The 24,009-nt window shown below is 33.9% G+C and overlaps 3 protein-coding genes across 5 annotated transcripts; all 3 read right to left on the bottom strand.

The window, feature by feature from the left end:
• Positions 1-27: 27 nt before the first annotated feature.
• On the bottom strand, positions 28-5,543 carry LOC125866962 (DNA-directed RNA polymerases II, IV and V subunit 3-like). The gene is made up of 3 exons (XM_049547357.1): positions 5,004-5,543; positions 3,204-3,441; positions 28-545 (listed from the first exon to the last, which is right to left on the bottom strand). Exons 1-3 carry the CDS (start codon positions 5,450-5,452, stop codon positions 273-275), a joined length of 960 nt encoding a protein of 319 aa, XP_049403314.1. The 5' UTR covers positions 5,453-5,543; the 3' UTR covers positions 28-272.
• A 951-nt stretch (positions 5,544-6,494) lies between these two features.
• Positions 6,495-11,319, bottom strand: LOC125866966 (uncharacterized). Of its 2 annotated transcripts, none has more exons than XM_049547363.1 (2): positions 11,186-11,319; positions 6,495-7,574 (listed from the first exon to the last, which is right to left on the bottom strand). In XM_049547363.1, the coding sequence occupies exon 2, from the start codon at positions 7,550-7,552 to the stop codon at positions 6,740-6,742; it is 813 nt and encodes a 270-aa protein (XP_049403320.1). In that variant the 5' UTR covers positions 7,553-7,574; positions 11,186-11,319; the 3' UTR covers positions 6,495-6,739. The 2 variants fall into 2 exon arrangements, with proteins under 2 accessions (XP_049403320.1, XP_049403321.1); XM_049547364.1 differs by lacking the exon at positions 11,186-11,319 and adding an exon at positions 10,384-10,402.
• A 732-nt stretch (positions 11,320-12,051) lies between these two features.
• Positions 12,052-18,847, bottom strand: LOC125866963 (ASC1-like protein). 2 transcript variants are annotated; one of them, XM_049547358.1, is made up of 7 exons: positions 18,502-18,847; positions 16,062-16,291; positions 15,594-15,749; positions 14,886-15,071; positions 14,167-14,351; positions 12,762-12,834; positions 12,052-12,380 (listed from the first exon to the last, which is right to left on the bottom strand). In XM_049547358.1, the coding sequence occupies exons 1-6, from the start codon at positions 18,634-18,636 to the stop codon at positions 12,803-12,805; spliced, it is 924 nt and encodes a 307-aa protein (XP_049403315.1). In that variant the 5' UTR covers positions 18,637-18,847; the 3' UTR covers positions 12,052-12,380; positions 12,762-12,802. The 2 variants fall into 2 exon arrangements, with proteins under 2 accessions (XP_049403315.1, XP_049403317.1); XM_049547360.1 differs by having other exon boundaries at positions 14,173-14,351; positions 18,502-18,801.
• Between the last annotated feature and the right edge of the window lie 5,162 nt (positions 18,848-24,009).

The following is a 24,009-nucleotide window of genomic DNA, read 5'->3' as shown; positions in this document are numbered from 1 at the left end:
AGAGACTATTTTTGATAGACTCTCAACTCAAAACAAAATCCACAAACGGGGAGTGATGATCAATTGCGAGATGAAATTCAACGAAAGTTCAGTATCAGTACAAGATGATGGACAAAAACATGTACTTAAACGAAACAGGAACAGTGCCCTACGTTTCCATGATCAGTTGAGGTAAGTTTCTAAAGGGAAAATGGGTAAGTAGTTCAAGGATGTCTTGTTACAGGAGATATATTAAACATGAACAGTTTTCGCGGTTTTTAACCAATGAGGTTTTAACCTCCACGCATATGAGCGCCCAGTTCTCCAAACTGATCGTCTGCTTCCACGGTGTCATCTGAAAGGCGTACTGCATCCAACTTCTGCTTCAGCACTTCTATTGCATTGAGCACCAATTGTGAAGCTTTGACTGCGCCAGTTGTCTCAACAGTGAAAATAAAGCTATCTTCCTTGGCATGTATCTCTACCACTCCAGGTTTTCCCATGGCTTCAGCTTTCTTGAGCACCTCATCATCATAAGTATATGCCTCAGGATCAACGACAATAACCTGTAAAGATGAAGATGAAATTGGAGATGTCTCGAGTAGAGCTTCCCAGAGAATATATATGACAAACCAATAAAAGGAATTAATTGGAGATGTCTCGAGTTGCTTCTCTCATTGACCTATTAATACATGTTTCCCTTGTCATCAGACTAGGTTACAAGTTGAGATCTCCCTCATTTTCCAGGCTTCAGTAGATTGACCACCAAGAAAGCCCAGAACAAACTAATTCTGTTTTTTTACCATGCTGAATGGGAAGGAAAACGTGCAACCCCTCATACAAATGATTATGACTTGTAGAGCTCTGATCGGAATTTATCGGAATTTGGTGGCTTCTATTAGAGTTAAAATCCCCATATAAACCTCTGTACTGAAGGCTTCAAAATCTTGTTTTGATCCGATCTTCTAAATCTTGTTTTTGTTAGCCAAAATACCTTGAGTTGCAATCTTATTCTTCAGATCTTGTATATCTAATGAAGTTATAGTTGACCAATAAATAGAAATACCACTAGAAATCCTAACACTGAAATTCCATCTCCTTAACTATCCAATGATACAATTCAGTGTTTTCTTTTTCTTTCATTTCAAAAAGCAATCATTTAGCATTTTCCTAAATAAGCTCATAGAAAGTCAATGTAATGAAAAAATCAGTACACTATTAGACCCCCATTCAGATTTAGCAAAAACATGATGCTTCACGTGAAAAGTTTTGCTTACTCGCATCTAACAAATATCCAGAAATTTTAGTTTTAATTTTCCACCATGCTGTAACTGCTTTCTGTCATTACCCCTCAATTGGAGCACACCAGAGTTCACCATATTGACAAGAGAAAACTTAAGAGTTAAAAACCTATATTACCCTGGACCAAATAACTAACGACGACCCAAGTCAACTTTTCAGGAAAGCAGGACAGAAGATGACTACTTAGAGTTAACTTTAGAGTTAAAAACCTATATTACCCTGGACCAAACAACTAACAACGACCCAAATCAACTTTTCAGTAAAGCGGGACAGAAGATGACTACTTAGGTCTGACATCCCCCTTGGTTTCTCTTGATTTTTCTTGCTATATTTTCTCTACCATAACAAGCTCAAAGCATCCCAGTGGAACTATCACCCTTCGTCAGTTCAGCTGTGTGTACTCCACATATAGGTAAATAATACATTACTGAAAGAAAATTGTTGTTTCATGACACATTAATAAACCTACAATTCATGAACAGATTCCAGAAAACAGAAAAAAAGGAACTAAAAGGGTCACTCTATACATTAGTTAGAACCACTTTTACCAACCAGACGAAATTGTAAACAAAATGGTAATATGCAATAATCAATTCATGCTCCACAGTTATTTATTACCACATATGAGGAGCTTGCTCATAACTTATACACATGAGCAATCCAGGATAGCTGTATGAACCAATTAAGCCCAAGTACTCCCTCTATGCCAAATTAACTCGTCTACAAATACTTTCTTTTCATCTGAAAATGTGTCAAATTTCGTGAAAAGTGTAATTTTTTTCCTGCACTAGCCAAGACCTTTTCAGGATCTATTCCCTAAGAGAAAAATATAGCTCATTTTAGTTCTATTTAACTTTACATGAATCTTTTGATATACTACTTTATAGAAAATGAATCATTTGAACTCACTTAAAAATGGATTTTTTGATATACTCACTTTATAAAGATGAATCATTTGATACATTCACTTCATAAAAAATGGATCTTTTGACATACTCACTTTATAAAAATGAAATCATTTAATACACTCAATTCATAAAAAATGAATCTTTTGATATAGTTACTTTATAAAAAATGGATCTTTGACATACTCTCATGTACAGATAACTAAAACAAGGAATCTCACTGCAAGTTAACTGGACAACTTTGGAGGATTTTCCTTAATTTAAAAGGGATCATGTGGGTGATGCCAAGAGATACACTTGAAGTGTTGGAGTGCTGGAGCAAATATAGCACTCAGTCAGAACAGAAAGAAAGATGGAAGATTATCCCTGCTTGCATTTGGTGGACAATTTGGAAAGAGAGAAACCAAAGGTGTTTTGAAGACAATCACTGCTCTATCCGGAAACTGAAGATGAAGTGCCTAGCCCTCTTATATTTGTGGTGTAAACATGAATATATGGAAGACATAGAATCTTTTATTGATGTTCTAGTATCTCTGTAAGTAGGTTATAGCTTAGTACATCTTCCTATATTTCATTGTAAGTATGGACAGCTGTAGTTTTTATGCAGCAAATAGTTATACAAAAACTGTTACCTTCTCAAAAAAAAATAATATGGAATCTCACCATAGAAGCATAGACCCATATCGTATTGGGCCATCTACTACCACATAGAGGAATTCCAGGAGAGGTACTAGGATTTCCAACTATCATGCATTTCGCAGTCTCCTAGTCAAGTGAATCATTTATCGGTATACCATCAATGGCAGACTCTGAGCATGATAAGAATCTTAGAGATAATCTCAGGATAAATGGGACAGAGAGAGTGTTTCATTCATCACCATATAAAGCATGACATGCTGTTCATTGAAAAAGTAATAGGAACCACACATAGTGCTGAACAGATAAGAGGAAAAATTCAGGCATAGCAGTATATCATTTTATAGCAATTAAACATATAAAGTACGAAGTTCAACAAACCTGTTTGTTTTCAGGGTCAATGCCAAAGACTTTTGTGGGACTACTCTCAACTAATTCTGTTTTCTCCTCGAGAGTCAAGGATTCCATCATGTCCTCATTGATGTAGATCTCTGGTTCATACATGAAAGTCACAGTTGCTGCAGGTGACCATTTCGCGTGATCTTTGCCAATTCCTTTCCGTGCTATAGCTCTTAACCTTAACTCCTGTCCACGTCGTAGCTTCACAATTATGATTCCCCTGCATAAAATAGAGCAAGATCGTAAATATCCTCTCAGGATAGTTTGCACGTATAAACCAAGGCATTTCTGCACCACAAATCACCAAATAAGTATATTAGAAATAACATTACTTTCTTGTATTAGCTGTGACAAAAAGGGCAGAGTAAGATAAACTAAGATCCTTTTTTCACATGGTATTCTTTAACTAACACCACCTTCAAAACTACTGTTGTTTCGATAAAACAAAATAACCTATTTACTAAGTTCACTAGGAGCTTGATTGATATCTAATCACTTTTTCTCGAAATGCGCAGCATAATAATTCAACAGAATTATGGGATATTCTTCTGCACTTCATGAAATGACATATCAAAGGCACCTTAATGTGCATCTGCAAAAAAACAAAAGATTCACCAATTGGAACCAGAATCATGTCAACCCTTTGTAATTTCATCCAACACAAAATTCTTATAATCACCACGACTGATCTACAATCTCTATAAAAAAGATGAAAACATAAGAAGAACTGAGCCACAGCAGAATGATGCAATTCGTCATTGGCAGTTATAGAGATAAAAATACCCAGATATACCAAAAGACCAAGAACAATCAACAAATGACTCATTCCAAATCCTAAAAATGACAACTTTACTACTTTGTCCCAACTTAACTATAATTTGTCACCATCGAACTATTAACTTAATCATTCTAAGCATCTTGACCCTAAATTAACAAGTACCTTGTATCATTTCCCAACCTTTTGAAAGAGTAAAAGTTCATAATACCTCCCTATAATTGGTTAGGGTTAAGAACAACTCAAGGACAAACAGAGAGTGTATTTCTATTGAATGCTTAATGCCTGCACGCACAGAGTTATTAGAGAACATGATAGCAACAGCAATAATAACAACCCCCCCCCCCTCCCCGGCAGCAGCCTTGATGCTGATTTTTGATATATGTACAAATTGTACCTTTTCAAAAAATAACAACAATAGGGCCTCAAACCTAAACGAGTTCAAGTCAGCTAGATGGGCAAACAAAAAACAATCATTGGAGGAGTTACCGTAACCCGACTAAGCTTAACACTCCTATACATGCAACTAAGCTTAACACTCATAAACATAAAACTGCCCATATGCATATTCAAGGCAATGACAACAACAATGTCTCAAGCCCAAACTACTTAGATAGCATTTGACCATACATTTTGGGAGTAGTTTTCCGAAAATTCATCCTCAAATATCTGCACGAAAGTATTTCAAGTTCCCAAAAACTGTTCTGAACCAGTTTTTAGATTTTTGGTACATCCACTCACAAAGCTTCAACTTTTTCCAAGTAAAATGCATGTCCAAACACAACTTCAAAAACTCAATTTTTCAAGTTTCAACTTCATAATCTATGGCCAATCGGGAGCTTAGACTAGGCTTGGGCAAGCAATAAAGAACTAACTACTTCCCAGATTTATCATAGCCCTAGATGCTCAATGCCTATATGTAACAATAAGCTTATATACATAAAACCATCTGAGACAACAAAAATAATACTTCAATCCAGCCAAACAAAACAAAAAGAAAAACTCACTTATTAGGAGTATTATCGAAACTGGAGGAAGTATCCGAGTAATCAACAGGAACAACCGTATGGTCAGAACTCAGCAAATCCTTACTAGTAACATCAAGCGTCTGGTCACTAAGACATTTCACCCGGAGATAAAACTCAACCGAACAGTACTCACATTGTCCATCACCATCACAAGCATCACAGTCACGTGAGAAGCGCATGCTCATCGCTCGTTCACTTGTAAGCGGAACAAGCCCTAAACGATGAGAAATGAACTCATCGTTGAGAACAGAGGAATTGACCTCGATTTCAACTAGGTCTATAGCTATAGTAGGTACTTCAGCTATCATTATACGCCGGAGAGCGTTAGCAATACTGGCGTCGGTTTCCCGGAGCTCGAATTTCATGAAATCGTCTTTAACTTCACGGATTTTTATCTTTGGGAACCTCTGGTACGAGACGCCCTCCATTGTTGCTTGCTTTGTGTTTGAGGGTTTTGCTCCCTGCTCTGTTTTGTGTGAAATTTGTAAAGAGTATCGACTTATATAGTGATCCTTCTGATTTACGATATTTACATATTGGACACCTTTTTTTTTCGATATTGCAAATGATAAAGTGTTTATATTAATCATTTTTGTTCGAAATTTAATAACTTTTTATGTGTATTCTCAAATATTTGCAACATGTCTTATTTCTCAAAAAAAAATAAAAAAAATTGAAACATGTCTGAGTTTTTATGGCTTATTGAGAAAAGTTGGCTTGAATTATTTGTTTCGCTCCGAAATTGTTTGACAGTCTTAAAAACATTCTTCTACTTTTCAAACTAATCTTAAATGCATTCTTGACCTACCACATGGCATATCAAGTGTTCTCAAACTTTTATAGAAGCGTGGAACTTTTAATAAAAAGTCGAGATAAATATTGAAAATACTCTTAAACTTGACAATAATTTAGGAGTATATTTCATCCATATGGCAAGATCAAGGATGTATTTGATTATAGTTTATTAAGTAGAGAATGTATCATGTGACACTTCATTATACTCCCTTCGTTTAAAAAAGAATAAGATCAAAGCTGTACTTGATTATAGTTTATTAAGTAGAGAATGTGTCATGTGGCACTTCATCATACTCCCTCCGTTTAAAAAAGAATGACCTCCTTTATTTTAGTCTGTTTCAAAATGAATAACCTCTTTCTTTTTTGGTAACATTTTAATTTCAACTTTTCACATGACATGTTTAAGGCCACAAGATTAACGGGCAATTTTGTACGTTTGACATAACTTTAATTTAGGACCACAAGATTTAAAAATCTTCTTTATTTTCTTAAACTTGTGTCAAGTCAAACTAGGTTACTCTTTTTGAAACGGAGGCAGTATTAAGTTTATATAATTTGATATAAATATCCGATGGAAATAAGTATTTACCGTTCTCTTGATAAAATTTTAGCGTGATATGAGTGATGGTCACAATGCACAACTAAGGCTTATTTGGCCAAAACAAAATGTTTGTAAAAATAAAAAGATTGTCTCAAAGTAGCTAAATTTATAGTGTTTCATACACTGACCATGTAAGTCCATAAACACCTATAAAATCACTCTAAGTAGCTGTAAAACATAAAATTGATATGGCATGGTGAACCATGCCAAGCTGGTAAAATCCAGGAGATGATGAAAATATTGTTCTATTCGAACTACATTGGACGATCTACGCGTTACTGGGATCAGAAGAAGGGCCATTTGATTCAAACCAGAGATATCATGTATAGAGTTCAGGTTCAAGAAGGAAATCCTTACTCCGGCTTAATTTTAGAAATTCCTCCTCGAGCTTCTTCATGTCAATATGCTTCACGCGGGAGAGGACATCCTTGAGCAGTAGAGACTTAACAAGTGATATAACTGAAACACCGACTTCAGGCCATGAAACACACAGAGTTCCCCTTATCTTCTTTAACTGACATCGGCTTAATAAAGCTGCTGCCAAGCCATCTACAACACTTCCTGATGGAAGATAGTCTGCGCATTTTACCAGTGGTGAATCTTGATGGCCATCAGCTTTTGCTTTTCTCTCTGCAGATGATTCCAGCTTAAATGCAAATGCTTCATCGGGTGAAAGTCTTCCTCTAAAATTAGAACTTCGGATGGAATCCAAAATTAAAACCTTTTCCGGGATAACCTGTTCTCCAATCAGTAGCTTTGCGACTGCATGAGATCTCTCTGCAGTAACTGGATATTGAACAGACACAATCATAATCAAGTTATCATCTTCATTCAGGGCATATATATTGCATGATTTGTCTTTAAGAGAGGGTTCAACTGAATTGCCAGAGAATGGGATCTCAGGAAGGATAACAGTTCCAACAAGGGTTTTGGAAGACACATGATGAAAAACTTGAAGTGACGGAGAAGACATGGCAATGATGAGGAGAGAAGGGCGAGAAAACTTCTCCCGGTTAGGAGTTGAAAACAACAGGAATGGAGAGGGAAGAGGAGGAGATGGAGGACAAAAGTTGTTCAGATCTTCCAAAAAGAACCTTGAAGGTGGAGGGATTTCTGTTAGTATGTCTTCCATATCTGTTTGGTCAACCTATCACCTGCAAAATATTCAACAAAATATCTATCACCCTACACGTTGCAACATATGGACACATTTCCTATGACTGATAGGCTATAAATCAATTCAATTGCCAAAGCACATCGCCACGCCAAAGAGCTTAAGAACATAGCCTTTTAGACAAAATTTGGAGATCAACAAATAAAGCAAGTTCAACTATCAAGCCAAGGTTCTTCCAACAGGAACAGATAAAGCTAGAGAGTAATTGCCACAAGGTTCTACGACATAAGTCAATGTAAAAGCTTGCAACACCAAAGCACGGACAATAGAGACCATAATACAATAAGTCAATAACAATTGGAGATCACCAAATTGGTAAGACAATCAAATCAATGCTAATCATGTAGCTTCTAACTCAGGTTGATCTCAAAATTTTGAGGTGATCAATGACATCTCTCCAAATGAGCTGCCTAGAGTATCTAGCTATCTTTAGTATCTTGTTTGCCGACATCATTGAAAATATGAACTTGAGAAAAGATAAAATGAAGGAAAAGAAATCAAGACCTGGTTACTGAACAGGGTGTAGAGATTCACTTCAAGTACAATGGCTTGAAGATGCCCCTATTCAAATTACTACTACGTGCAATCATTGTATTTACAGAAAGGATGGTAGCTGGTCCACATGGTCTAATCCAGTGCTTTCAAAAGCGATTAAATCCATGGGGCTTGAAGCAAAAAGAGAGAAGTGAAGGTCACACTTCTTTAAAGCAAAGCACACAATTTACGAAAAATTAGAAATGATCAAACAAATATGAATTTTGTACAATTAAAATTAAGTTGCAATTCACACAATTAATTTAAGCATCAAATATATAATCATGTCGAAGTTAATCCAGCTACTCAAAGTTGAGATTCGAAAAAGAGAACTCGTTGGAATCAGTTTGTGCACCATTTTTTGAAGCACAAACTTCTCTAAAGCACAGGGCATCACCCACATCACTTTAAGAGATGACGCGATGGCTATTAAAAACACTGGTTTAGTCTGGGGAGTAGCTTAATATACAATAACTACTGGATCATGTAACTCAAGAAGAAAAACTCTACGAACATTTTTTCATCTTATATCAAAAAGGAATAGTGGCAATCAACTTCCTAATATCAAGAGGGGTCCCAACAGATCGATTGGCAACATGAAGTCCTAACAATTTTGAAGAATGTGTTAAGAAAATCAAGTACCCTTTGCTAGCATATGATTCTAAAGTACTCCTGAAAGAAAAAAGAAACACCTTTCTCAAAAAAGAATCAACAAGTGAGAACATAAAAGAAAAGATACATAAAATAATACTCCCACCGTTCCATTTTATGTGGCATCCTTTCTTTTTGAGTCCATCCCAAAAAGAATGCCACCTTACTATAACTAGAAACAAATTAACTTTAAAATTTCTCTTTTAAATGATTTACAACCACACATATATCTAAGGATTGTTTTAGACCACAAGTTTCAAAGGTCATTTTTTTTCTTGAACACTATGCCAAGTCAAAGTGTGTCATATAAAATGGGACGGAGGGAGTAGTAATTATAAAAGTAAAATAGAAAAAGAAGAAGAAATAAACAGTTTTGAGACCAAAGATGAATCAGCATGATATTTTTTAAAAAAGAGAGAGAGAGAGAGAAGCAGCTCCATGGCAAGTGTAAACTTGACAGGAATATGCATGAAGAATGCAATCAATGCGAGCAAAGAAATGATAGATGTTTTGGCAGCTTCCCCTATTTTTTTATGACAAGGGAAACCCGCACTAGGCAAGCCCGGTGCGACAAGCTCGACCCAGAAGGCAAACCCCTTGCTTTCGCTGCCAAGGGGTTTCGAACTTGAGACCTCCAACATGGAAGTCCCAAGCCCAAACCACTGGGCCACCCCAAAGGGTCAACTTCCCCTATTTTACCGAGAAACAATTGAGTTTAAGCTCATTTTCAAGCTCAACTTAACCCAAGAATATGATCAAGAAGTTTAACGTGAGCTAATTCCAGATTCCTGAAGCACTAACCTCAACTTTGATGAGCTTGAACCAGAATTTTATTTTCATTCTTCAACATTCAGAAGATGCAGAAAAAAAAATTGGAAAAAGGAAAGCAAGAGACCTTCCAGATTTGGTGCAAATTGGTCACAGGTTAGAATAAGAAAGTTATTGAATATGTAAAAGATGTGGTATTAAATATCAAATTCAAGAAGTACAGCAAAAAGTAGGGAACCTACTGGAAAAGACACTCCAGTTCTCTACAAAAGACACCATTGAAATGGTCACTGACTGGAATAGTTTACTGAATACAATAAAAAAGCATCAAAGCTTGCCCCAGCCTCAGATTCCTTTGAAGCCCTATAAATGAGATGTTATCCATAGTATGTTTTAATTACCAAAAGTTGTCATTAGCTAATACAACCAAAACAAACTCTCCAAGTTTTTTTCTTTTTTGAGAAGAATGTGTTTTTAATCAGCCAATAGAGAGGAATCCCATAAATCAACAGGGTCAGACCAATAAAGTGTGAAACATCTTGTTATTTAGTAGCAGAGAAAAGGTAAGGGTGAAATCTTTAACTGGAACTTCTGCTATTCTTTTCAGAAAATGAAAATGTAGAAATGCTTCTGTTACTTCTTTGAGAAACAAAACTGCTTCTGTTATTTGTGCAGTACTCCTTTACTTCGTAATATTCATAAGGGTTCTCTTATAACTAGTATTCTTGGAATACAAAAGGATTCTTAATTGTTACAGATATCAACTACCATCAAATTCACATAGTAACATTAAGGCCAATGTCAAGGGAGTGATTAGAGTTTGAGGACAAGCACACCTAACTGATCTTCTTTCTTTCTTTTTACCCCTCCCTAGGAGCTCCCACCTTTTTTCTCTCTTGATGACTCAAACCCACAACCTTAGTATTGGAAGTGGAGGGTGCTTACCATCCGAGCAACTCCTCTTGTCTCATAGCTAACTGATTCAAACGCCAGAAGTTGAAATTACTGGTTTGCATAAACGCAGTACTTGCACTTTCTTGACAAGGAAACAAAGATAATTCATTCATTCACAACAACTACTACATAACCTAAAGAATGGGTCATCATCATCCAAACCAAACACCCATTTGAGAATAAGTCTCAAAGAAATTATGTTCAAATAAACATTCTAAGCAACTACATTAAGCTTATTTACAAGTACCATTCACATAAAGCTTTCTCAGAATGTCTCCTTTCTCATTCAACAAATGATAGTTTTTTATTATTTTTTTTACTTTCTCCCCAAGTCAAGAGGTGGAACTAGTGCTTTCAGCTTACACTTCGTATAAATATGCAAAAAAAAAAGTGTAACTATAATTAGATCATTCCGAAACCCACTAACCTCTGAATCTAGGATCTCACTGCGCCAGGAAAAAAAAAATCCCAAAATGTAAAGAAAGATTCTATTTCTGTTACCCCTTTTTCCATAAAATCACATGGATATCAAGCAAACATTTATAACCTTGTAGAAAAAGAAAAAATTATCGATACAATTTTGAAAAATTGAGGCTTTTTTTATACAATGAGAATTGCAAATTAGAGACCCAATTCAATTAGAAAAAGCGATTAGGGCAGAGAAGAGGGAAATAAGGAACTTACAAATCGATTCCGCCGGGAAAAATGGAGATGAGTTTACAGCTCCGACGAGAAGGGACACACTGACATCAACTCGACTGAAGAAAATGTTGCTTGCAGAACATTCAATACCGTGTGAGATATAATTTTATTTTTATTTTTACTTTATACTTTTTGTAATAAAAAAAATTATTTTTTAATAGGAATATGTCATTTTCACTTTTATTTTCATGCTTTTCTAAAAGTTGGAAATAATTATATAAGGAGAACACAAATTAGATAAGAAAAAGAGAGTAGCATTGGATTTTCTCCGTTTATTTTTACTTGTTCATTATGTTAAAAACATATTTTAATTTCAAATTGGACAAGTATTACAACATAGTTTACAAAATGTCATGCGTTAAGATCACATCAAATCGATCGTTAGTAAGTTGAGACTTATTATGAATTAGTTAGGTTAGTGTGATTTGTTGCAAAAAAATGCTTCTTTTTATGCGTTAGAATACCTCCCATTATTAATCGATAAGGTTGAATGTTCGAGTCAAGGGAGAGTAAGTGAGCTTCTAAGTTTTGAAGTTGGCTCAAATGTGAGGATGGCCACACTAATAAGTCATCCCCACAACTTGTCCATGATCTTTCACTTGAACTTGAACTGTAGACGGAATCTGACAACAATAACAAATCCAATATAATTCCACGAACGAGGTCTTACCCCTAACGTGTGAAAGTAGAGAGACTGTTTCCAGAGACCCTCGACTCAAATAAGGAAAGGGAAAGCATTCCAAACTCCAAAGAAAATTTTGGAAAGGGAAAATCCAGTCACTGTTGAAACCATGCAAGACTGAAATGTGATTTTTTCAAGTGCAACTGGAAACTACTGCAGAAGTTTCATGAATAAGTTTACATCAACTCCCTTTGAGCGCGAAACGGTTTCAAGTCTAATATTTTACAAATCAAAGTCATTATGCACATTGTTGGTGCCAAAAAATTACAGAAAAGAAAGAGGAAATAGGATGTTAATGTTCCTATGGCAGTGTCAATGACCAGAAAATGGTGAGTTAAATTAACTACAAATGATCAAATGGCCTCCTTCTCCATCAATGAAGTTCCTTCAACCTACCTCAACTAATCACAAGTTTTGATGAGCCAAAGCATCAACTTAATAGCATATAGCTTCAGTTCACCGACAAGTTCTTAAGAGCGTTTGGTTGTTTCCTTTCTGCAAAAGAAAAGCACGACAAACATAAATAACAAGTCAAGATATTTTCCCTCGTCACCTGCGCTCAAGTGAAAATGGCCAAGAAAATAACAACAATGAGTTATTTCACAAAGAACTAAGCAAACATGTAGAACTTCACACAATGGATGATCATTTTTTTGCAATTAAAACGAAAGGGATGGCAATTCTGAGTTTAGATAAAGCAGGAATGCCCTCAAGATCTTCATAGCGTTAACATAAATATTCACATGTGCCTCTTTGACAGATTAGAATTGCGCATTTACATGTACCACATGATTCACCAAAACTGATTATTGTGATCCTTTGTTTATCTTTTTTTTCCCTATTTAGCATCCAAATAAATTAAGATTGATCAACTACCTTCACATGAACATAGCAGCAGTAGAAGTGTTCAGACACGGTCAATCTTCATGTTCATGTTCATCTTCAGAATCTGCATGAGGTAGAACAGAATCAAGGACCACAATTGCAATATAGTAAAAAACAGTTTGCTCCCATAGAGAGTGAATAATAGCAGCAAAATAAGTCAGTGACGATTGGTAAATACAGAGCCTAGACTAAACATCTCTCAGGTACTTCTATACTTTGCAGATATGGAAGTACCCAAACATGTATTCTACAATCCCACATCCAGTCAGAGCTTGTGGAAGCAGTATTTAAAGTCCAATTCATCTAACTCCATGTTTTTAATCCTAATAGTTGTTTACAGTCCCGTAAACATTATTTAAAACAAAAGTAATATATATAGATGCACTATAGATGTATAGACTAGAAACTATGCACAAAAACCAAGTAATCCTATTTGAATTGTGTTCTAAAAAGTAATACATAATTTATCCTCCCAAAATGAAGCAAGCCAACATAGTAGAGATCCCTTTGTAACATTGTGTAAAATTTAAGTAACTTCATGAAGAAACGTACTGGAAACAAATTCAGGGATATAAGAAAAGGAAATATCACCATTGTCATAGTTTCTAAGAGTGTGGGTAGCACAATTGCCTAGCGTTTATGAGAGTCTATGGGTCAGCACTCAGCAGGAAGGGGTCTATTTAGAGTTTCGGAAATCATCTGGGCTCATGTCAGAATGAAGATAAGATAGGTTACAGAGGAGGATTTTAATACAATTAGATTTCTGCAGGAATGAATTGGGATGTCAGACATCGTCTAGAGTAATGGATTCCCTTCCTCTTAGTTACAGGTGCTAAACTCCCTTCATCAAGAGTTAAGGAGTCATGGTCCAAGCCAAAACTTCAAAGATTCCTTATCCCTCAGTCAGTCACAAACAGTGCAAAAAGGAAGGATCAAAGGACAGCATTTTAACGGTGAAATCTGCCTATAACGAGTTCTAAGATGAGAGAACATAGGAGTTTCCTCACACATCTAATGGGTGCCTAGGGCATTGGGACAAGAATTATTTTTTATTGTGATTAACAACATTGGAAGCCAGTTTATGCAGAAACCATGCCGAAAAGAATGAGAGTTCAGATCATATGGTGTTTTATGTGCAAAAAAGTAGGAGAGGAAATCAAACGTCTGCAGACCATTGTCAGATACATACAAACTACGGTGTGTGTGGAAATTGTTCGGTGTTCATAGATGATGACAGGAACTGTCAGAGATGTGCTACCAGGTTGGAAGTTCAAGAGGAAGGAGCATGAGAAATAGTTTTTTTTTTGGGGGTGCTTATGTGGACACTTTAACAATGATTTGCAGTGAAAAATTTACATCAAGATGTTCAAGATAAGCATGTGGCTCTTTAACTTACCAGAACGCACGTCGTCACTCAAATGGCCCCTCGCTTGGATTTGTTTAACAAGCATCCGGTACATCAACACCCACCAATATATATGAAGAACCAGCAAGCAAAATAGAAGAGAATTGAAGATATAGTAATAGATTGGTCCATCCACTTTGTGCTTCTCCCTATCCAGGGTTTGGAGAACTTCATAACTGCATTTACAGAAAAATAAAAGAACTTTCGCATAAATCACATACACAACTATTTCTCAAAAAAAGGGTAACATTAACTAGTAAGTTCATATTTCTACAAAAACACATGAAGTTTTCAAAAGAGAACTGAACGTTAATAACAATCAATCAGCAACTCCTCAATACTGAGCTAGTTGACTATATTGAATCTCCTGAATTAAGAACTGAGCATTAACACACAGCATAATTAGTTCCCGGAACCAGTGTGTCTAGGATCTGGCACAAAGCAATGCAGGGAGAGCTGATTTTTTATCAAGTTATTTTTTTGGATCAAGGCAATGCAGGGAAAGTTGATTTAAAGCCTGAAGAATTATGTTAGTTTGAACTTCATCATCAACAAACCATAACAAATTGTAACTTAAAGCAAAGTAAACCACATAAGGTGGTGCTTCTATATTTATTTAAGAAGAATAAATCAAGAAAAAGAAAGTTGTACTAAGAAACAGGAAACTAGCTTTTTCGTAAATAGGAAAAGTTAAAGCACCTATGACTCACCTTGTACTCCAAAGAACCCAGAATGGGTAGTATATGAGGCGAAGTATAATCCAGGATAAAACAAAAAGAATAAACGAAAAGCTAGCAAGAGCTTCAGCACCACTGTATTTGGACATCTTTCCGATTTCGAGGAATATATCACTGGCATCATGAATGGCTAAAACTACTGAACCGACACGTGCAAACCTGCAAAAGAATGAAAACAGAAATCCAATAATGTTACATGCCCATATCTTACCTTTATGATAGCACGATTCATAGCTTTACATATTGATGACTTCATTAAACTCAATTTTTCAGAGTAACACATCCCTCAGGGTCCTAGAAAATCTCATGAATCTTTTCTACCATAAAAGTCTTCTGAAAAGGAAGTTTTTGAACATGAAACAATGCAATTAAAATTCAATTTTGCATGATTGAGAGAGTTGTCCAAAAGAGTATCGACCTTGTCAGCAGAAGAACACCTTCACTACACAAAATGAAGGATAATTTCTAGTAGCTGAATTGTTTTTTACATGCATCCGCTTCCAATAAGAATTTTAAACTAATAACACAGACAACCCCCCCGCTCCAATCATGTCTGGCTTCGAGAAGTTGAATACCCTCAAATTGTCCCTTTGCTAAATATGGACTTATATACCAGTAAAATCTCAGCAAATAAAATGACCTTTATTTAAAACTATAAGCTCACCTCAACAAAAAACACACCTGATATTATAGGATAAGACGATAAGAATCGCAGTGGCAACATGATGACTCATTGAAACTCCAAAGTCAGAGCGCCTTGTCTCCCAAAATATTAGCGCAAATATTGAATATGTATAGAACCCACCGGTATACATATAAAGTCCCTTCAGTTTGGACCTAAATTTACATAAGACAGTCACTCAAATATGCAGAGACTATGAATCAAAACTATGTAAGCTTAATTAAAAATCATCAGATCTAGATTTTGAAAATGTTATGATTTATGGAAAAAGAGGCCATAATGTAAGCCAGTTTCTTCTGTCTGCAAGAATCACAAAAAAACAGTTATTCTTGCTTGCGAACTTTACCAATTATGTCTCAATACATTACCAGTCACCGTCCATCCTCATCCCCTACCCTCTGTAATGCAACGCAGAAGAGCTACACACAAAGGACACCAAGTAGGAACTAAAATAAAACAGGTCTTACTTGTACATCTGATCGGGCCAGACCTGATCACCAGGCCCTACCCAAAAGTATCTGGTATTTGTAAACCAAGGCTCATTGTATGTCACCAAAAGTGCAAAAACTTCTGCAGAGAGAAAATATATACATTTCCATGCTGATTCTTTGAATTTTCGTATCCTTCTCCTCCGGTCATCAGTCTCATTTTCTATCACTTCTTGTCCTTTTCCAAATATTAACCTTCTGGCCACTTTCTGCAATATGTACATAGATTCCATGTTGAAAGAGAGATCATTAAGAAGAACAATTCATGTAGAAACTAGAATTTTTTAAAAAAATTCTACATGTTCTAAGAGCAGCATTACATTTGATTTTTAAGAAAAGAAGTTCCATCGAAGACTAGAAACTTGAAAGGAGGGAAACTAGAAAAGGACAAAGCAAGACCCAGATCCTTACATAATTATGTTCGCCTTAAACTTGATAAGACTTCCCTTACATAATTAAGTTTGCCTCAACTTGATAACTCTAACAACACTACTATTCACGTCTCTTTAGAGAAAATTTGCCTCATTTTTATCAATTGCTTCGTGCCTCAACTTTTTATTTTTCATGTCAGCCTGCCTCTTCTTTTAAGCATAGCTCTTTCAATTAGTGAATCAGAAAAGCTTTTTATTATGTGCAAACCACTTTAATCCTTTTCTGTTTCCTACAGATATTGTATCTTTTCTATTTTAATTTTATTCTTTATTTTAATTATGTATAATATCGGACTGAGATGAGCTTAAAAGGAGCAACATGGTCCATAAAAATTCATATAGAAGACCCCATCTTGCTAGCAATTGAGGTTTAGTTGTAATTGTTGTTGTTAGTGTACGTGAATTGTATATTCAATATCTATAATTTGCTTTAATACTTTCTTCTTAACCGCATTAATATCTTAACATCCCTTTAGCTAAATTTTGTCCAAGTATGGCACTGTTTAAGTGATGAATGTATGTGCCAATTGCTTTATTGCTAGATCAGAAAATAATTTTTTTTAGAAAGGAACAGGGAAACGGAATCATTTCGATCACAGTTACAGTTTTCCCTCTACTGCACATAGTTTGCCAAGAAATTAAGCATGTAAAGCTCTACAGAGTGTATACTCTTCATGAATCTGATAATATCACAACAAGCATCTCAACAACTTTGCATCAACAGAAACCAAAGTATACTCCCCTTCTCTACACATAAACAAACATTAACCCAGCAATGTGAGTTCTTCTCCTACTTCAAGATTGATTAACCAATATAATGCGCTTTCAGAACCTTCAACCAATCCAAATACTTATCCTTGTGAAATATCATCAGATTTAATTTCTTACATACAATGTCCCTGGGTAGGAGGACTTTAGAACTAGCAGTTCAAAGGAATGGCTAAAAAAAGTTACCTCGCTCAAAAGGTCAATGACTAACATAGATTCGTAGAACTGTCACTCAGATTCATCCACACCAGAATCAGAAAAAACTAACAAAACAACGAAAAAATGCACAAAAATCCCAAATTTCCAGAAGTTTCAAGACTGAATCACTCCTGACCAATTGAACAAGAGATGCCAAAAAGTGAACACAATTCAAAGCTGAAAATATCTCAAAAACAAATCTTTCAAGCAAAAATCTGACGGTGGGAAACAAGAGGGCGGACAATGGAAGAACGGCAAAATCTTTGAATGATGTGTAAGATTCATTTTCCCTATCAGAAAATTCCTTGAAGCACACCCATTTTCTCAATCTCCTCAAAAAACAGAAACTAAAGTATACTCACTTACTCTACAGATAAGCTAACATTAACCTACGAATGTGAGTTCTTCTCCTACTTCAAGATTGATTGTGTTGAAGAAGTCCCACATCATTCAATTATGGGATGGGTAGTCTCTATATGACTTGGGCATTCCTCACATCTTGAGATATCTTTTAGCATTGAATAAGGTCCAAGTTTCATAACATGGTATAAGAGCAGCACACATCCCAATACTCGTTCACAATGTTGAGCTCCCATATTAAACTAGTCCACGCTCCAGATGTTTCAACCAAGTCCCACAAGGTCAATCATGGGATGGATGGTTTCTACTCTCTTCTCACCTCTTGAGCTAGTTTTAGGGTTGAGTTAGACCCAACTATCATAACAGATTGACCTATACCTTCAACCAATCAAAACTCTTATTCCTCATGAACATCATCAGTTTTGCTTCTAAAACTAACAGTTCAAACGAATAGCTACAACAATCACCACACTCAAAAGACTAGTTAACTAACATATAGATCATACAACTAACATTCAGATTCATCCACACCATAATCAGTAAAATTAACAAAACCCCATCTAAAAACAACAAAAAAAATCCACAAAAAATAAGAAATTTCAAGACTGAATCAGTTAGAACCAATTAAACATGCCCAAACAATAAAATTAACAGAAAATTACCTCAAAAACAAATCTATCAAGCAAAAATCTGACAGCAGGAAAGAAGACAGCAAACAATGGAAGAACAGCGAAATCTTCATATGATGGGTAAGATTCATGTTCCCAATCAAGAAAAGTCCCTTTAAGAAAACCCATTTTCTCAGAATCCCAAAAAGATTCAATCTTTACCAATAAATTACGTTAAATCTATGAATCCTTTTGAACTCTTTGAGAAAAAAAATCAATTCTTTACAACAGCGACTTTGGGAAGCTTCGTTTAACTCGAAATAAAAATATTGGATCAAGTGGTTAATTAGGTGGGTCCATGACAGATTTTATTTTTCTTAAAATAATGAATTTCTAAACTATATTATATTTTCTATATATTTATTTATAGCAAAGACTTTTTATAGCTTTAATTAGGTCCACATGTAGGTACGATTGATTCCATCGATCCAACAAAAATCACTTCTTTCAAAGTTAATGAGTCGTGTAATAGGCAATATTCCACCTAGTTCAAAGGAGCAATTGAGTATGTCGCGACGACATATATAATAGTAATAGAAGGAAATATGTATAGAATAAAAGTATATCGCAATCACAAAATCTAGTAAGAACATAACAAAAATGGTCTCTTATGTTTGGGGATAGATTCAAAGTATTCCTTAAATATATTTTTGGGTTGTTTTATCAAAGTGAGTCGTTAGGATCGATTTTCGTCAAATATTTAACGAACATTGTATGAGATTGGATGAGAAATATGAAACCATATGAAATAATGGTGCTTCTTCTAAGTTTTATTAATTTGGTTATTTTCTTTTTTTTCTTAATTAAGTATTAGTATTATTTCTTTTATAATGATGATTTTGTAATTAATATGAAAGTTATATAAAAGGCTATCAAGGATTATTAAGCAATCATGGTATATAAGTGCTTAAAAAAAATGATCTTATAGTTATAGTGGCTTCCCACGACTATGCAACTAACCAAAAAATGTATGGTATGTTTTAACCGTTCTTTGTTAATATGTATATTTATTGCTGTTAAAAATTATTTTTATTCTAGTGAATGCTTATTGGTATATAAGTAAAAAATTATATATTCTCAAAAATATTTATATATAATCTAGTTAAAAACAATGTGAGTGGAATGGGGTGACGTGAGAATCAAAGTGGGGTTCAAGAGTGGGGGTGGAGGCATCAAATACGTGTGAAGAGATAATGAACTTGGGGTGTTACTTATGAAACTTGCTTTCATTAGAAAAGTCATTTTTTCTCAAATACCACATGTTTTTCGTGCTATATGAGTAAATATTTTTAAAAACTAGTATAAATTAAATGATTGTGTCAAAACAGATTGCTCGCGACCAGAATAGCGAAGTGGTGCAAGCTTTAAATAAAAATTAATTGGGCTAGTAATTTGGGCCCAAAGCTGTTGTCTAGCAGATCTTCTTTACCATTTGGGCCTTCAAAACTTGGCCCATGCTTATTTGGACTTTCCCAAGTTAAATAGTGGACTTCCCAATGTTTAACAAAAAAAAGGGGTCTTGAGGAAATGAATTCCAAATTAAAATTGATAAAAACTTATTCGTATAGAGTGTTTTTACCAAATCATATTAACTTATTATAGTTAAATGAGAAAATATATCTATCGATCATAGATTTTTTTGGAGGGTATGGGGGGAGGGGTGTTATTTGGTGTCTAGTACCCTCATTAGAGTCTGACTAATTTGGTTCACGTTATTCGTTAAAATAAAAGATTGATATAGTTTAAAAATAATTTGGATGTTGCAGAAATTTATTGTATGAAAATCACTACCAAATCATAAGATTTAGAAACTTCACTACTTAATCATCAGAGATGATATAAATTAATGGAGGTTTATTCAAGCAAGTGATCATCAATTAGTTTGTGTATAATTAGGTTTTAGATTTTCAAGTAATACGACGTGTTGAGATTATTAACAATTAATTTGAAGAATTTATTAGGATTATTTGGTGTTTATATATATATATATATATATATATATGTAAGAATGATAGTTGTATGATTATAAAGACGTGTGGAGAACAAAAACAATCATGATTTAGATATTACATAATTATAAAGACGTGTGAAAAAATCAAAAACAATCTTTATTTAGTTTGTATAATTAGGTTTTCATACTTTTAAATTAGTGATACTACAAGTAATTTGAAGAATTTATTATGAATATTTGACGCTTGAATAATATAAGGTAGATACGTGTTATCGCCTACATAGGAGCGATATTTGCATGGATGACTATATAATTAGTTATATAATTAGGTATTAGGCTTGCAAATTAAATAGCAACACTATATGCATGTTGAGATAACTAATCATCATTTTAAAAAATAATTACAAAATATTTAATGCATGGATATACTATAACAAGATATTAATTATTTATCATAGAAGCAACAGTTGCATGATTATATAAAGACGTGTGGAACAAAAACAATTATAAATTAATCCATTTGTACAATTAGGTTTTAAGTCTTATAAATTAAATAGCAACACTACATGTTGAGATTAACATGGACAACTATGATTAATAGTATATTAGTAATTAATTTGGCTATATAATTGATTTATATATTTAGGAGTAGAATTATTGTTTCACCATAAAAGAAATTAAACTTATGGACTACTAATTTTTTTCTAAAAATATCCAATTTCTATGACAGCCTTTGATGGAACAAGCAAATTAGACTAGTCCAATGTAAGAAAATAGATTTAATAATTGGAGCTATTAGGTCCTGAAATAACATGTCATGTTTAAGCTTATACCCCATATATCCTTCAATCAAATCAAAATAATGAGTTAATTATAAACTTAAATTATTTTAGAGAAAAGTATCATTATAAAAGTATAGTGTTATAACAAATTAATTTTTTTTATATATATATATATAAAATTTAGTATTGCTTTACACTTGGTTTGACTATTAATTATGAAATAAGTTATATTAGAATTAGCAATTGATTTGGAATAAATTATCTCTGTCAAATTACGGAATAATAGTACAAGATTAATCATTCAGAGATAAAATAATAAAAATATGCATGAGGTTTCTCAAATCCTTTTCAACTGAATAAAATGGACAATATTTTTCTAAGCAAAACAAACACTTTCTTCTTAATTATAAATTATGCAGTGATGTTATTTTTAACATAACAAACTAAGCAATCAATAAAAAATAACATCAAAATATTAAAACTTCAACATAATTTATCTTCAAATCAATGTAGGTCCTTTTAATAGGAGTTGACATGAAGGAAAATTTTAAGGGCTCATTTATTTTAGCTTCAAAACATAGCAAAATACATTATATTTGTGCACATAATAATAATGAAATACATATAACTGTATCAACACGTATACAATATCGGTGTAACGAAATACATTGTGTCTGTGCTTATAACAATAACGAAATACATTGTATTTGCACATTTAGTAAGTATATGCACACATATTCAATATATCTACCTAACTATATCCACACACATAATAAATGTATCCGCACATATCTGCTACAAAATCACAAACTATCGTTATATTATGTACATTTTTTAAAACCTACCACTATTTCAAGTAAATATAGAAACTTAGTTCGTTTTGTCACGTAGTTTTTAAATGGATATATATAATTTATTGAAACCCTTAATTATTTCCATTCTTAATCTCAGTTTTGAGAATGAAAAAAGATAATATGTTCGCGCTTGCCCTTAGGACCTTACATGGCAAATGTAAAAGGTATGATCGCACTTAGTCTTAAATGAACTTTACATACCGTCCATCTGAATTAGTCAAAACATCAAAACAAATACCAAACATCGAAAAAAAATAAATGACCATCCACTCCCATCCACCACCTAAGAACCAAAAAGAAGGGAATTTAATTTTTTATATTATATTATAATAAAAAGAAGAGATAACTTGCCCCATGTTCTAATTTCATCTTACCATGTTCATTTCCAACACTAATATATCAAAAAATGAACAAAAAAAATATACTTAAAGAAACAGACTGGCTATGGCTCTTTGCTCTTTCTATAGCCATTCTATTGGTTGGTCACTTCTGATAGGGAATATTTCTATTTAGTGCAATAAAATCTAGAATAATTTAACTTATCAATGAATGATTAAACCTAATATATAATGCCAGATTAAAATGCATGAACCTCATCTGTCACATTGAGGAATAGAGTTTTAAACCTTCATATCCAACTTAAATAGAATCAACAAACTTGTTTTAATAACGTGTCTGAGTCAGCTTATGCGCACATCAACTAATTTCACATGATATATACTCTTTGTAAATTGTCCTACCAACACAGGTATCAGAGAACTCTATGAAAAGAACTCATGTAGTATTTTTGCCCATCAACAAACTTTTTTTTATTACGTGTCTAAATCAACTTGCATGCACCTCAACTAATTCCATAGGATATATATGTTCTTTGTCCTAGCTACCAACACAGGTACTAGAGAACTCTATGAAAAGAAGTCACTTAGTGTTTTTACCTCTGTTGGAATTCAAACTTGAAACCTAATGACACACAACACACTTCATTAACCACTCTTAGATTCTAATATTAATTATATATATACTCTTCATTGGCCAATGAAACTATAAGCCAACCAAATTTAGTTAGAACACTATACTGCCAGATCACTAATTAGTGCTTTGTAAATATCACATTATCTGTCTATTGAGCTGTTTTAGAGAGTGCCTAATTAACCAATATTTTTTTTTAAAAAAGGAAAAAAGTATTTAAAGCACCTCTGAACTTAACACAAATTATTAGTTTCATTTCCGAACTATTGATACAGTACCCCTTTACTTGACTAAATAAACTTAGATACACCCCCGATCTGCGACATGACATAACAAGTGATCTCAAACTCTTGTAGGAGCATCAAGCTCTTAATAAAAAGTCAAAAAAAGTGTTCAAAACACCTCTAAACTTTACGATAAATTAAGAGTGTATTTCACTCATGTTATAAGATCAAGGGTGTATTTAAGTTCAGTTAGTCAAGTAAATAACTGTTTTTAAGGTTGTCAATAATTCGGAGATAAAACTAATAATTCACACCGAAATAATGAACAGAACTTTGGTGATGTGTAAAAATGACTTCCACATAAAAAATGATGACACACATGCATGCATATGATTGCAATCCAAAAAATATTAAAAGCATCAATGTTCTTGCACATGAGGCCTTAATTTCCATAATTCTTAAGTGATGAAAAAAAAATAACACATGATGGAAGAAAACAAGCTGTTGAATCAAATCCCCAGCTAAGAAAATGTTGTCCCATTATTTTAAATAACTTCCAAGAATTAGCACCCCCCCACACCATATGGAGCCCAAAAAATGAGGAAAAATATTTCAAGATTCTATCAAAAAAAGATAGCCACACTATATATAGACCTGGAAAACATGCAAAGTGACATTTGATGTCTAATCTCAATAGATAATAAGCCAAAAACAAGAATATA

The sequence above is a fragment of the Solanum stenotomum genome, chromosome 6 (assembly GCF_019186545.1).
Source record: "Solanum stenotomum isolate F172 chromosome 6, ASM1918654v1, whole genome shotgun sequence".
Taxonomy (NCBI): domain Eukaryota; kingdom Viridiplantae; phylum Streptophyta; class Magnoliopsida; order Solanales; family Solanaceae; genus Solanum; species Solanum stenotomum.
This window is presented reverse-complemented; position numbering and strand designations above follow the sequence as displayed.